This window comes from Sciurus vulgaris, assembly GCF_902686455.1.
Source record: "Sciurus vulgaris genome assembly, chromosome: 4".
In the NCBI taxonomy this organism is placed as follows: Eukaryota; Metazoa; Chordata; class Mammalia; order Rodentia; family Sciuridae; genus Sciurus; species Sciurus vulgaris.
This window is the reverse complement of record NC_136464.1, coordinates 89,349,243-89,364,436: the sequence shown is the minus strand read 5'-3', so window position 1 is coordinate 89,364,436 and position 15,194 is coordinate 89,349,243. Positions and strand designations below refer to the sequence as shown.

At 44.8% G+C, this 15,194-nt stretch overlaps 1 protein-coding gene across 1 annotated transcript; it reads right to left on the bottom strand.

The window, feature by feature from the left end:
• Nucleotides 1-2,976: 2,976 nt before the first annotated feature.
• Nucleotides 2,977-8,927, bottom strand: GDF2 (growth differentiation factor 2). The gene is made up of 2 exons (XM_079137346.1): nucleotides 8,383-8,927; nucleotides 2,977-5,519 (listed from the first exon to the last, which is right to left on the bottom strand). Exons 1-2 carry the CDS (start codon nucleotides 8,726-8,728, stop codon nucleotides 4,576-4,578), a joined length of 1,290 nt encoding a protein of 429 aa, XP_078993472.1. The 5' UTR covers nucleotides 8,729-8,927; the 3' UTR covers nucleotides 2,977-4,575.
• Nucleotides 8,928-15,194: the final 6,267 nt, after the last annotated feature.

Below are 15,194 nucleotides of genomic sequence, written 5' to 3'. Positions count from 1 at the left end.
AGCCATACAATACCTCAGAAATTACTATGATGATCAACACAAGGTTATGGACATTATAAAAAGTATCTTATTACTATAGCCTTTATCATTTCATAAAAGAGGGCGAGATAGGTAGGCACACCCAGAATGACATGTGACTTTAATTAACAATTTCGTTGCCTTCAACTTACTCACTTTTATCAAGTAAGAGACTTCTGGAGAAGTTCCCCAGCTCCTTGTAAGTCAGCACAGTGGCCATGTCTGCCACTGAAAAGAACTCCCTACAGCCCTCATCAAGATGGCTCCTATGTCAGGGTTTACCAGAACGGAAGCCTATGGGAGAGTACTGCAGAAAGACAGATGTTGCCAGGCTGAGGAGCATCCTTCTGATGGGCAACATTGTGTGTTAATGAAACAGGATCCCTGGGGAACTATAGTCCTCTGAGCAGGAAGTTCAAGGCAAGGGTCAGTCAGTGGTGTGCAGATGTCCTACTGGAGCAGTGTCCCTTTCCAAAGTACAAATTCTGTGATTTGAAAAGGAAAAGGAGTTTTGAAAGGTTCATTCCCTCCAACCCAGCATAAGCCTCCCATGTTGACCTGTATTCAGGTATGGCCTATCTTGGGCATGGTCTCCTTGGTATTATTAAAGATGAGGCTGCAAGAAAGCCAAGCAGAGTGTCAGCCACCTTGACTGCTCCCCAAATAGTTGCCATGTAGATGGAATAGGTTGTCTGGTTTTGCTGCCTTTGGTTCACAGAGTGAAGAAGCCTATGGGCTTCCTTGATACATACAAAGGAGGAGGTAGGCAAGACGGTGAGACCCCTGGATAAGCTCTCTGCAACAAAGTGCAGACTCCCTGTCTCCCCAGGTTCAAGTCAAACTAGAGGCCTTAATCAGCCACCAGAGTGTCTCTGGGACTTGAAAAACCAAAATGGTGAACACACACTTGTATCTGGATTCAGCAACATCATTTGCAGGACTGATAGAAGAACGAAAATAGGGGCCCCTTTTCAACTATTCTTACAAATGTCAAGATGGCCCCAAAAATCACCTCAAGGCTTGTGCAGCTGCTCAAGCCACACACCTATGTTCCTATCCATTCCAAAGCCCTCTGAGCTCAGGCCACTTGTGGGTGAAAGGACAGTACAACCCTGACGACCTGTCCTTGAGACTCTGTGCCATCACAGTTTGCATGTGGGCCTGCTTCAGGGTCTGGCTAGGCAAAGAGGAAACCCACAGAGGTAGACAGGCCCCAGGCTTTGCTGCTGCATGTCCTGAGCAACCACCTCCAACATGCTTACCCTCACCCCTCATCTGTAGAGGAGCAAGCAAAATCTCATTGGGGACTGCTATGAGCAGGCACATAGATTTCAAATCACTTGTCCAGCAGTTGAAGGAAGAATCTGATGTCCAGGACAGGTAGATATGGTCAGACAAACTGGATATAGAACCACACCCTTAGTCCTGATTCAGTGAAAAAGAGCTTCTGAGCTACATGGGACAGGGCCTCCCAATTCCACTTGTATTGGCTTTGTCCACATGGCAATGAAGCCAGCCTTGGAAAGAAGAAGGTTGCAAGCTAGTAATGACCCTGGATTTTACCCTTCTCGTAGCCTTCTTGAAGAGATACAACCACAAAATTTAGTGATCCTGTTAACAGAACTTTTTTTGGCAATGGAGTGGGACACTACACATGTCTGAATGATCACAGGATCTTGCACAGTGGAGCAAAAAAATGCAGTGCCTAGGGAGGATAAAGTCTAAAGAGAGTGCAGTCTGGAGTGGGCAATACCCAGGGTAAGGCAGGCAACATTTGCCAAGAAAATGACAGGTTCTGTCTGATTTGTCTCATTCATGCTCTAGCTTTGATTGTTGTTGTTAGAACGACCTTGATATTGATCCTAAAGAAGGCTCAGGATAGTAGAAATACAGCCCAGAGATTGTGGGCATGGACTCACAGGCTGAGCTTCAGTGATAAGATTTCCACCCTGGCATAATAAAAGGAAAAAGCTTGAGGAACTATTTCCAATGCAGCATTGAAAGTGGGCAGGGGGCTTATTGGCCACATAAGTGACTAGAGGATGGTGATGTTCCATTGTGTTCTATGTCTGTGGGTGAACATGCGTTGAGGAGTCCTATGCAGAGAATAACCCAGTGAAATGGAAGCCAGAGAACACATCATAGATTTCTCCTTGCATGCTCTGTTCTTGCACAGCTGACCATATCACTTTGTCCTGAACTATAGGCACATTGGCCCTCTGGGAGTGACCCAGGTGAGAGACTCACAGCTTCTTCTCCAAAGGAGTCAAGGTAACAAGTGGCACAGGATAGAAGGCCAGCAGCTCCCCAGGGCAGGCTGTTGCAACTGTGTAACAGAAGCACTGTAGCCCTACCAAGAGGCAGGAGCCTCAGAAGGGGCCAAGATGGGCGACACTAGAGCTGGGTCTCACTCACACACACTAAGACTTGGGTTGCTTTTCTGGTAGTGAGAGGAGGGGTAGGACACTGATTTGAGAGCAGAGAATAGGAGTGACCTTGTGGGTGGAGTTGGCTGGAGCTGGGCATCTGAGCAGGGGTGTGGTAGACAGATGCTGGAGGAGTTGTGTAGGCCTTTGGACATGTGGGGATGAACTGAGATTATTTATGTTTCCTAGAGCCACAGTCATCCTTCTCTGATGTGGAAAAGTGAAGAAAGGTGAGGTAACTATAACCATCAACTTGAAAACCTCTTCACAGACAGTTGCTCACACCTTCACATGCACACACAAGCCCATATCCAAACACATCTACTCTCCCCAGTGGGCAGATACAGCCACCCTTGGCCTACCATCCCTGTGGCAGCTCCATGTCCCTCCTCTCCAACCCCCACCCAGGGAAAATGATGAGACGTATCCAGGCCAGAGGGCAGGAGTGTGGGGCTGGAGGATCCAGCGTCACCTTCAGAAAAGGTAACAGATCAGACATCTGACTTTATGTCCAAGTGAAACTTACACTCAGGCACAGAAACGCACCACCAGGACTAGAAGAAATTGTCGCCCAACTGTGAAGAGCATTGCCACACCACACTGTCTAGCACATACCAGGAATTCCTATTTTTTTCCAACTCCAGTAATCAAACAATAATGTTGCATTGTATTTTTGTGTGAAAGTTGTGTATTGACTCCACTTAAACATTCAACCCAAACCATTTATTTTATTTTATTTTTTAAATATGAAGGAGTTTTAGTCAATGGGGGTACCCAGGTCTCTCCAAGCCTCCTTCAGGCCCTGCTGTGGCCAGGGGTCAGCAGGTCATGGGTTGGGATCTTTGTGATTTAAACTCTTCCTCATGCCATCCAGTCCCACATACAGCAAAGAGAGTCAGAGCAGAGAATGAAACACTTAGGAAATGGAAACTCTCCTCCTCTGGAGCCCGTGGAGGCAGAACACGCATTACTCAAGAAAACTGGCAAGAACAGGCAGAGCCAGTGGCAGCCAATAAGTACTAGATGTCTTCATAGGCTAGAGGGTTCACACCCAGGAAGGCTGGACGTCTTATCACTTGAGTGTATGTCACCAAGAAGTAAAAATAGGGATGTTTCACATACCAAACCAAAAGCATACTTAATTCCAACAAATTCAAATTCTGTTCCTATCTTCTGTGGAGTTCTTTGGCAGGGAACACTCATGGATGCCTTCTAATCAGTGGGAAACTAGAGAGGCCGAGACCATAGTCTGTCCCTCCCAGACTACCACAAAGTGATTATATGAGTTCTGCACCAGAGAGTCAAAGTAGCTCCAGTCATGATGCATGTCAGAGGTGCGGCCATCCCAAGCTGCTTTCTCCATCCTGCAGTTGGTTTGGGGGTAGTTTCTCAGTGACTCAAGGGTGGTATTATAAAGCATTTAGCCACAGAATGAGCAAAGGCACCACACAGAAAGGTTGTGTCCCAGATATAATGAGTAGCCCCATCACACAGGTAAGTACCAACTGGGGCTCAGCTCTACCTGTCCTCAGTACTCAGGCCTCCCAATGTCTAATTGCACTTTCGTACAGAGTGACATGCTAAACTCAATGGGAAAGTCACAGGCTTTGATGTCACTCAAACCTGGGTTGGAATTCCACCCATTAGTCAGTACTAACTCACCTGCCTAGGTTTTGATTTCTATATCTGTAATCAGAGGTCATAATGCCCAACTCACTTTGGTGTGGGAAATGACATAAAATGACAGGTGGAGGCTTGTTCCTTTCCTCTTCTCTCCCAAAGGTTACTGGAGTAAGCCCGTCCTCCTGGACCTCTGTATTTTCTATAAATGTTTGCATGTCACCTGTCTATTCTCTTCTGACTAGTTTCTGCTCTGAATTTTCTTTTCTCATGTTCCCCTATCATCTCCCTTCCATCCAAGCAGCTCTTCCAGGCTCTCCAGTCATCACCTTCTCCACCAGTGGGACCCAGTGGTGTCTACTTTGGGTGGAGCATGAAAGGGACAGCAGACTCCCTTTCTTTCTCCGGATAGCACGCAGATCAACTTATTCCCTGTCATGCCCAGGGGACACAAGGTCTCTTATCAGAATCTCTATTCCCACCCTGCCTCCCCCAGTCTGGAGGGCAGCCACTACCTGCACCCGCACTCTGCCACGCTCATCCCCTCGTAGTGGTACTTGAGGGTGGGGACCCCCATGTCATCCTTGTAGAGAATGGAGATGGGGCTCAGTTTGGTGGGCACACAGCAGGCCTTGCCCACCTTTGTGGGGAACTTGAGATGCACCAGGGTCTGCACAATGGCATGCTTTGTTGGTGTCACATCATCGGCCAGGGGGAAGAAGCAGCCACCTTTACACTCGTAGGCATCATACTCCTTGGGTGCAATGATCCAGCTGTCCCAGCCGATGTCCTCAAAGTTCACCCTCAGTGAGGTCTTCTGACAGTGGCTGCTGGCTCCTGTGCTCCTCTTCCGTCTGGCTAAAGACAAACCTGTGACCATGTGGCTGTCCACACCCTCCTCTTCCTCCTCATCCTCGTGGCTCTCACCTGCCTCCCTATAGCTTTTCTTGGGTGTCTTCCTAAGAATGCTTTCCTGCTCATGGCCAATCATCTCCCTGAGCTCCAGCCTGGTGTCCTTGGTCCCATTGCTGCGGTCATTGGAGAAGACGACAAAGAAGGGCAGGTTTTTGGAACCTGGGGGGACACTGATGTCCAATGTGTCACAGCCCTTCCTATGACTCTCCACAGTTACTTCCAGCTTATTTTTGCTCTTGGTGGAATCTTCTCTGACCCATCGCTTCACAGCACTGGACACTTCCAAGGTCTCCCAGCCCTCCTCTCGAATGTCCTGGGACACCAAGAAAGTTTTGGTGCCTGAAGCATCTTCTCCATCCAGCACATCATAGATGACCATGTTTCCTTCTAGCCCATGAGACATGTCCACGTGATTTTGACAGGAGACATAGAGTCGGAGTTCAGCCCTGGTGATTTGCTCGTGCCTGGGAATGGAGATGTTGAAGAGAAGGATGTGTTTCTGGAAGGGCAAGTCCTCTGTAGCAGTTGTAGAGACAACATCTGAAATGCAAACACAGCAGAGTAGATGCCTGTCTGCAGTGTCTGTTCCCATGACACCAAACCAAGTCTCATCATTTGGATGAAATGACATCTGGGATGACAGATTGTGTCTCTGTTATCTCTATTCTGTTTCAGTCCTTAGTAGAAGAGTGTTTTTGAAAGATTCATTTAGGATCTTCCAAGAAAAAGTAGAGGCAGATGCCTCTAACTGGGGTCAACAGTTACTACTGTTTATTGAACATTTACTATGTACCCAGCATTATTCTAGGAAAATCAAAAATTATATTTTACTTTAACACCTTACCTTGGGAAGATCTAATTATTATTCCACTTTTACAGATGTATAGATTGGGACTCAAAACATTTAATAGCCAACGTGCACACAGTGAGTATCTTTACCTAACCAAAAAAAAAAAAAAAATACAAATGCCTTGTCTACCTTAGACTTGGTTGGGGAAGGTGAAAGTCTAATTAAAATAAGACAAGGTAAGAAATATCAGCATCCAAGCATGCAGAAATTATTTGGAATTGTAACTTCCTAGCAAAGTGGAAGTGGGTGGTATTTATTAGAGGAAAACCAAATACTAGCCAAGTAGGTATGTCAGTCAGAAATGGGGCTTGCCTTTTAGTCACACAATTACCTCTATTTACCATTTCTCCTAAGCTGACACTTGGCCGTTACACTATCCCATGTTTCATTCACACACACACACACACACACACACACACACACACACAAAAGAAGTTGCATTTTTAAAATGCCTTCTACAGTCATCTCCTCTTTTTCTCCAGGACTATGTTTCAAGACCTACAATGGATGAATGGATGCCTAAAACTATGGATAATACCCAACTCTATATATACTGTGTTCCTTTCCTGTACGTACACATCTATGATAAAGCTTAACTTATAACTTAATCACAGTAAGAAATTAACAACCGTGATTAATAAGAAAGGTAAAATAGAACAAAAGGAAAAATATACTCTAATACAAGCTACTTGAAACTTATGAATTGTTTCTGGAATTTTCTGCACTGCACATAAAGGAGGACAACTGTGTTCCAACATGTGTGAAGATCTAGTGCTGCAAAAGCACTGCAGGAAGGTATTGGTATCTGATGAAATTAAGTGCTAACTCTCTCAGCCCCTCAATAGGCTTACCTGGGAAAGTTCTGAGTCTCTATGAGCCTTAGTTTTCTTTTCTGTAGAATGGGGCTCATCATGCCTGCCCACCCAACTGGGGTGAGGTTTTGTCAAGGTGATGAACTTTTCAGACTCAGTCCCTGGCTCATAGCAGATACTTAATGAGTACTTCCTTGGCCCTCCCTTTTTGCCAACTCATGTACATGAATTTGTTCCTGCATGCAACAAAGTACAGGGTCTTCTCTTCAGGCTCTCTGTGGTTCCCCACCCAGCATAGCTATGCCGTTTCAGCTCCTGTAGAATGCACTGAGCTGCTGTGGCATATTGAACATGTGACCCCTGCGTTCACAAATTACTGTGGTATGGCTAGACAATGAATGTGGGACCAGGATCAGACACCTAACAAGAAGTTCCCACCTTCCCTAAGCCATATCAGATGGGAGAAATGGAAATAGATTGTTTCCCAGGTCATGCACACTCTTATGGATGTGGGTGTTTGAGGGAATCACTGAGAGGGCTGCATATGCTGGACTCCCTGGTCTGTGAAATGTGATGATTTAGGCCCCAAGCAAAGAAGTCCAGTCCTCATAAGGTGGAAGTCACAGATGTGTCTCGTGTACCTGACTGCATCTCCAAAAAACACAAACGAAAACTAAAATGAAGTCATAGATTTAAAATCAGGAAGTTCACATAAAATTCAGGCTTTTCTTACACTTTGGAGCAAAAAGAAAATCCAGCAGCACTCAGCACACATCATAATTGTACTGTCTTTAGATAAGCACATACTCTGCAGACTGGGCGGGTCTGGCCTGAGCTGTGACACCACCCTGGGCCTCTTGGGCATTTGCAGGTCTCAGACCCAGTGCTCCTAGCCTCTTAGAGAAAGAAACAGCAGTCAAACAAGACAGTGCTGTACAGGCTGCAGGGCCTAGGCCAGAATCCAGCTACGTAACCTTTACTGTGGGCCTGACCTAGCCATGCAAGCTTTGGCTTCACCATTCAGAAATTCATTTCCACTAATCCTGGGAGGTTGAATGAGTTACAGACCTAGGCCTTAAGGTGATGTTCATCTTCTAGTCTTCCTAATTCAGGAAAATTTATATTTAAAAAATAATGAGATTCTCTTCTCACTCTTCTCTATCAAAAGATTGTTTTTGGGTATCAAAAGCCCTTTTATAAGAGAGAACTATAAATTCCATCAAAGTTTAAAAATATAGCAGTTAAGGGCTAAATAAGTTGTCTGTTTCCAAATAGGAAAGGGACAGAAAGACAGGGGTGGGGGCAGATGGAAAGAAGAAAATTTAGAAGAAGGGAAAAACAGGAAGAAGAGGGAAGGGTAGAGAGAGAGAGGGGAAGGGGAGGGGAGGTACAGGAAGGGGAAGGAAGATAGCATCCCTGTGCACCAACCGTATTAAAGTTGGCACGTGGCCCAGGGAAGGAGACTCCACCACAGTAGAGCTGTCCACTAGAACCTTCTGTGATAATGGAAGGCCCCAAGATTTTCACTGCCCCACAGGAAAGCCATTAGCCACACAAAACCACTGAGCACTTAAAAGACAGCTGGTGAAACTATAGAACTACATTTTCATTTGATATCACTGTCATCCATTTCAAAGCACACTTGAAGACCTGTATGTGGCCAGTAGCCACCCCCACTGGGCAGGGCCACTGTGGACTGGTGAGTCCCACCCCAGGGCAGACAGGGGCAAGTCAACTCTACCTTCCACGCTGAAGCTCCGCACGATGTTGGAGGCTGGGGTGGACGATTTGTCAGTGGTGTACCTGTTGTAGAGGTCGATCATGTACTGTGGCGGCTCCAGTCTAGTTTTGTCCTGGGAGGGGACCCCGCTCAGGTTGAGGCTGCGTAGGAAATCCACCTTCATGTTCTCCAGGAACACCTTCAGGTCAAAGGTGCCCTCCTGCCGCCCTCCTCCAGGTTCCTCCAGAAAGTTGCGGGTGTTTCCCTGAGCAGACACCCTTCCCCAACTCTGTAAAGGCTTCCCCTGCAGGGAACAAGCCAGCAGGGACAGTGTGGGCAGGGCCACCCACAACGCCCCAGTGTACATCTTGGGCCCTGTAGAGGAGATTGCAGGGCTGCAAGGTGTGTTAGCGGGTGCAAGGAGGAGCCCAGGAGGAGAAGGCCCGCATCGTCCTGCTGACCGCTTTGCAGAGAGTGCCCGTGGCCAGCACAAGGCTCTCCCCTGCCCTCCCCAGACAGTCCTCCACTTGTTCTTATCGGGCTCTCAATGCAGCACTCCCAATCTCTTATCTGAGAGAGCTCTCTTTTAATGAAGGCTCTATAAACATCTGACAAATACACAGGGCTTGTGGGAAGGACACAGTCTACTGTAAAGGGTCTGCTTTTTTCTGGGGGGTTATTGCCCCCTAATTAGGATCCTTTCTCATTTCCTTGCCAGCTATGTTCAGAGGAATCTCAAGGCAGAATGACATATACCCCATCTCCTGGGTCAAAGAAACAAAGAATCCAGGAAATGAGACTGAAAATTTTTCCTAATATAGAAACAACAATATAAAGAACCCCAAAACGTTACAAACTGCGGGGTCCAGGAGGGACAGATGTGGGGTGGAGACCACATCAAGGTTAGTCAGAGACCTGATGCTTATAGAATCAAGACCTACCAGCATGGTGCAACTGCTCCATCTGCTAAATGAGCTCCTGAGAGTCAGAGATCAAGCATGAATGTGCACATGTAACTTAGTGTGACAGGGAAGATTTGGAGCCAGGATAGATGATGGTTTGAATCCCAGCTCCTTCATTTATTTCCTGTAAGTACAGCCTGAAGCCTGATACTTAAACTCTTTTCACCTCCTCTTCAGAAGACAGCTGTAAGGATTTAGGAAGATGATGTGCTCCTGTGTGGCAGCAGTTTTTACCATCCCCAGTCAGTTAGGTGTCTGCCTATAGGCTGCCATCTCTTCACCCCTGGGTCTGATTGATCTGAAGCTGGGACAGGAAGTCCCATACCCACATCAACAGCTGCTCTGCAGCACATCAACATATGTCTCCTACTGGACCAGAATCCCAGCTCTGGTCCAAGGTTTGACACTGTCATCGGTCTGTGTTTGGGGGAGGGAGTATGGGTCTTGACTCATCAGCTGGGAAGCCACAGAAGAGCAGATGGAAAATTCTGAGACTTGTACATGCCCAGAAATGGGCCCCAGGCTGAGGAGGTTCACTTAATGCAGTCTAGGCAGGGACTTGTAAGACTCCAGGTACTATTATTTTGAAAGGAGTGGGCCCACATAGTCTCTCTCCAGTTCTATCATGTGGGCATTCAATGAAGCAAAAAATGAGCAAAGTTAAAAAAATATTTAGAGTGTGCATATGGTGGTCTGCTCTGAGAAGCATGAACTTGACACTGTTTCATGTTGGAGGTGCTCTCAAAGGAAGGGTGCAAGAACTAAGGAGGTTCAGGGAGATGCAGGGTGCCATGGCAGGCTGTGGTCAGAGATCTGAGATGGGAAAGGTAAAACCCTAGGCTCCTAAGCCCCCAGGTGGCCAGCCTGAACAGAATTTTCTGTTTCCATCCTTTGAGGACATGGTCAGAGGAAGAAGGGAAAAGCATAGTTTCAGAAATGATGTTTAGGGGTGGGGCAGGAAGCATGCTGGGCATTGGTCCAGCTCAGTACAAGAATTCTGTGGGGCAGGGATATGATGAATTGGTGCCAAGATCAGGAGACAGCTTCAGCTGCAGAACAAGGTGCAGGCTAGGAAGAGCTAGAGAACATGGTGAGCGGTGTCCAACATGCTCTAGCCCTGGGGCTGCCCAGGACCCATCCACACTCAAGAGGCTGAGCAAAGGGACAATACAGAGTGGTCTGGATATACTCAGGGAGGCAAAAGGGGCTGCTGCAGAGTGTTATTTTTAAAACATAACTTTTTTTCACCATCTTCCATTAATGCCAGAGTTAACATTTTGAGTTCTATAACCACCTTTCTGAAACCATGGTGGCCTGAAAGTTTCAGATTTTAGAAATATATTATGGTGCATAATATCCCCAAAGGGATCAGAGGCAATGCCTAATAATCAAACATACCAATATCTCTGCTGTGAAGTAAATGCCTAAACACAAAAATATCAATTCAGATCAAGTTTTGCTACAGAAGTAAAAAAGAAACTTTAGTGTTTTAAATGGGTTTGGATTTGGGGACCTCAGATGAAAGAATGTGGACCTGTTTATGTAAGAGGTCATCACATCCAGTTATGGAAGCTGCATGTGCACACTGCATGGTGGTACTAGTGACATCCACTCTGATGTGGGTGGCTCTCCTCATAGCTGTTCAATGTAACATGCCTGTGCATTTCTGAAACTATATTCCCCACAAACTCATATCCATATATACTCGTATTTCCTTTTTCGTTTTTAATTTTTACTTAAACCTGCCTGATACCTACTATCAAGGAATCTAGTTTCCTCTTTCTTGAATTGTTCAAGTATCCTATGGAATTATTTAGTCCAAAGAGAGTTGGCGTGAGATGTCAGTCTAATCTCTGAATGTTGGAAAGAAGGAAGGAGAAAGGGATACTAGTAGGATCCACCCACTGCTGCTTCTCAACAGTACTAGCTTTGCTGTTGGGGGTGATCCTGCACATCTAAAACCTACTTGTCTGGATTCCCTGGCTGGTCCAGCTTTCTATCTGGGTTTCTGCAGTATCCTCCATTAGGCATCGAGGTAACAACTTTCTCAAGCACACTCCTATGCTTACCTGCTCTCTGGATGGTATGCCCCTGTGGCAAGTGACTGGGTCAAGAGAAGGGGTTAGCCATGGTCACATGCAAATCCCAACCCACCCTTTCTCACAAATCTCTAAGTTCATATGGGGAGCCTGGGTCATCAGCCTCAACCCCCACTTTCTTTAGGTGGTGATTTCAGCAAAGGTCAGCCCTTTCTGTTGGCCATATTAATTAACCTTTGTGACCAAAATACTCAAAAAGAACAACTTAGAGTATGAAAAATTTATTTTAGGCTCGTGGTTTCTGAGATCTCAGTCCATGGTTGGCAAACTCCATCACTCTGGCCAAAGGTAAGACAGAACATCAGGATGGAAAGCTGTGGAGGTGAAAAGCTGCTAAGCTCCTGGCAGCTCAGAAAAAGAGAGAGAGGGAGGAGCCAAGGGGTCAAGATATAATCCCCAAGAGTACACCGGCAGAGACCTAGTTCTTCCAGCCACATCCACCTGCCTACAGTCACTATCCGTCCCTTAGTCCTTTCAATTTATTAATAAAGCAAATGGACTGATCCACTGGTTGGGTTACAACTTTCATGATCAAATCATTTCACTTCTGAACATTAACACAGGCACTTTGGGGAGACACCTCATATCCAAACATTGGCCTTGTATATCTGAACAAATCCCCTTAACTCTGAGTCTTAGGCAACAAGGTTTGAGTCTTGTTTTATATTTCTCAGAAGATACCAAGATTCTCATTCAAAAAGACCATTTCCCTCTCCTGTCACCAGCTTTGTATTGCTGGAGCCACAGAAAGTGGCTGCCTTTATTGAGCCATAATAAGTGTTATTTATCTCTCCTTTCCTTTCTTTCCTCCTTTTGCAAACTGTGTGCTTCCTAATTCTTCTCTTATTTTTTTCCCCAGGAAGTTCATCCACAGGATTATTCAAAGATCTGGATTATGGTGGTCTTATGTAACTTCATCCACACAAATCTAAGATAGCATAAAATTTAAGACAATCCAGACTCAATTATCTATACTCTCCTCCTAAGATTTACTTTTGAAGACATTTATAGAACAAGTTGGGTGTGTACAGGCTTGGTATGCACAGGTTTACTTTTCTTTTTAGCATGTATTAGTCTGCTTTTCTTTTTTAAAATTGTGTCAGAAATTGCAAGTTGCAGAAAAACAGAATCTAAGCAGGTTTAAATAAAATGGATTATGGCTGATTAATGAAAATTGAAAACTTCAGCAACAGTTTGGCTTTACAGCAGTTTGAGCTAGAGGACAGGCAAAGTCTTAGCATTGCTTTCTTCTCTCTCAATCCTGCTCTCCACTGTTATAGCTTTATATGCCATCTCTCTGTGTCTTGGCAAGATGGTAGCAGCAGGTCTGCATCCCCTTCACATGAGACTGGCAGGGAGAAGAAAATTCTCTTTGCCAGGAAGTCTCAGTGACTGTCATGGTTTCTTTCTGAACCTGATTAGAACATTTAATCAAGCCCCAGTCAATCACTGCCAGGGAAACTCAATCCCTGATGGATTTAGGTCCCTGGAAAGGTGGTGATGACACAACACAGAGTGAGCCCATGTCATGAAAAACTTTCCATAAATTTCATTTTTAACAACCAAACACTATCCAATCATATGAACATCCTGATATAAACTTCTCCAGCTGCAGGACAGATCAATTATGATAATACAACAGAGCACATTGTTGTGTCACTAAAGTCAACATTTTATATGTTTTCTGAGATATTTTATCAGAATTGAAATATCAGGGACAAAGTATATATGAATGTGTATAAAGCTCTTGGTAAGCTCATTGTAAGGAAAATGCAGCTCAGCTAAGATCCCAAGGCAGCTCCAGCCCTTAAATCCAACGGAGCAGGCGCTCCGGACACCCTGAGTTGCCGTCCAGCAACAGCACCCAGAAATCCATGCCGGACACCAGACCTCATGCAAAGCGGATGACTAGATCGTCCACTCGGAGCTGGAAGGAAAGCAAAAGAGAAAGATGGCGGTGGGCGCTTCTCCCAGATATTGGAATCTGTGGGCTGGAAGGAACCAATAGTGGAGAAGAATACTTGCAAGCTGACTGATGAACCAATGGCTAACTAGGATGTAACTTGGAAAGCAGGAAATGGATGTAGCTAGTCCGAAATTCCTAAACCTAAGCGGGCAGAGCAGCTTTCAGACTGACAAGTTAGGTTGTGGTGCAGAGGAAGGGGAGGGAGATCAGCTTTGTATTACACCCATTGCTTTGCTGGTTTCCAGAAATATTCTTTTAATATTCACTTCCAGGAACCAAGCCTAAGAAACCTGTCTCACCACTCCTTCACCAGCCGTTCTCAATATTTGGGATTATTAAGTAAAATTTCCAGGAGACCATTGCTGTAGACTAGCCTCCGCAATAGGCCCCAGCAGACTGAACCAAGCCAGAAAGGAATCACTCAAGGCTAAGTGCCATGTGATCAAACTGAACTCTGAAAGAGTCCAGTTGAAAAAAGAAAAGAAAAGAAACCACAGGAATTTTATAGCAATGAATAAAAAGGGCCCAGTTAACCGGAGCCAGCATGATTAGGAAGTCCCTTTGTCTAACCCTATAAGAAAAGTAATTTTGAAATAACCAATCTGCTTTTGATTCTCTTTTGATGTATTTCTCTGCCCTTTTCTATCTATGAAACCAACCTCCTTGTCTCAGTTCATTGGAACATTCATTCTATTTTTTAATTTTATATTAATTAAATACAAATTATATAATTATATGTAAATAATTATAACTATATAAACTCACATATATTTATACATAAACATCCATGCATAATTAAAAATATCTATATTATAGCATAAAATTATAATCATATATTAAATATATAAAATTATAATTATATTTAAAGTAATATAATTTACAAAATATGTAAATAATATTTTAAATATTTTATTTTTTATAATTATCTATTTTTTATGTTACTCTTGGAATCAGAAAAGCCAACTAAAATCCTTAAACTAAATTTGCTGCAATTTTGTCTTTTAATTGGAAGTTAATATACACCCACAACAAAAAAGCTAATTTGCATTGCTAGCTGAACTGGGTTGCTTTCCCTTACATTCTGGAAAGCCATGCTACAGGGTATGAACTTCAGCCTCCCAAGAGATAAAGCACTGGCCAGTTCTCACCTGGTTCAAAGCAAGGCTCAGGAATCACATTTGTCACAGTCCAGAGAGAGGCCAGAGGACTCCCCAGATGCCTGGGATCTCTCAGGAACACACCCTTAGCATAAACCTAGAATACGGTGAGCATTCAACGAGTAATCATATTATTGCTATTATCGATACAGTGCCTAGGCTTCCTACAACTGTCCCTTTCCCTACCCATGGACCAGCTTAACCCTTTGCAGGCCTCACATCCTTCCTGCTGTTCTCTACCTGGACAATTCCTGACTGCCCTTCGGTCACTACCTAGGACTCCCTTTACCATGCAACCTCTGTTATGAGCAGTTGCACCTTACTGGACTTGTCTAAGAACTCAAAGGGCCCTAGGACTGCTGGTCTCCTGTTTTGAACTGTTCCATCCTTGGAGGAGGAGTATTCTGTAGGGGGTACTGGACTGACTGGGTTTGACCCTGGCTACTGCCATCTCAGCCCTGACCTCCATGTCTATTTATGATGTCTACGCATTTGACATTCCTGTGCTGTGATGACTTTTTAAACAAAGCTTCCATAGTATCATCCCTCCCAGGACCTGTGATTTATAGAAATCAACATAACTCATGCAATTGTTGTGGGAGAAGCACAGTTTTTTTGAACAGCAGAAGCAGATGTGGCTCACCCATTT

Coding starts and splice junctions, on each gene's coding strand:
- GDF2 (XM_079137346.1), bottom strand. CDS start 8,728: ATGTACACTGGGGCGTTGTGGGTGGCCCTGCCCACACTGTCCCTGCTG. Junction 5,520..8,382: donor GCGGAGCTTCAGCGTGGAAG/GTAGAGTTGACT, acceptor TTTGCATTTCAG/ATGTTGTCTCTACAACTGCT.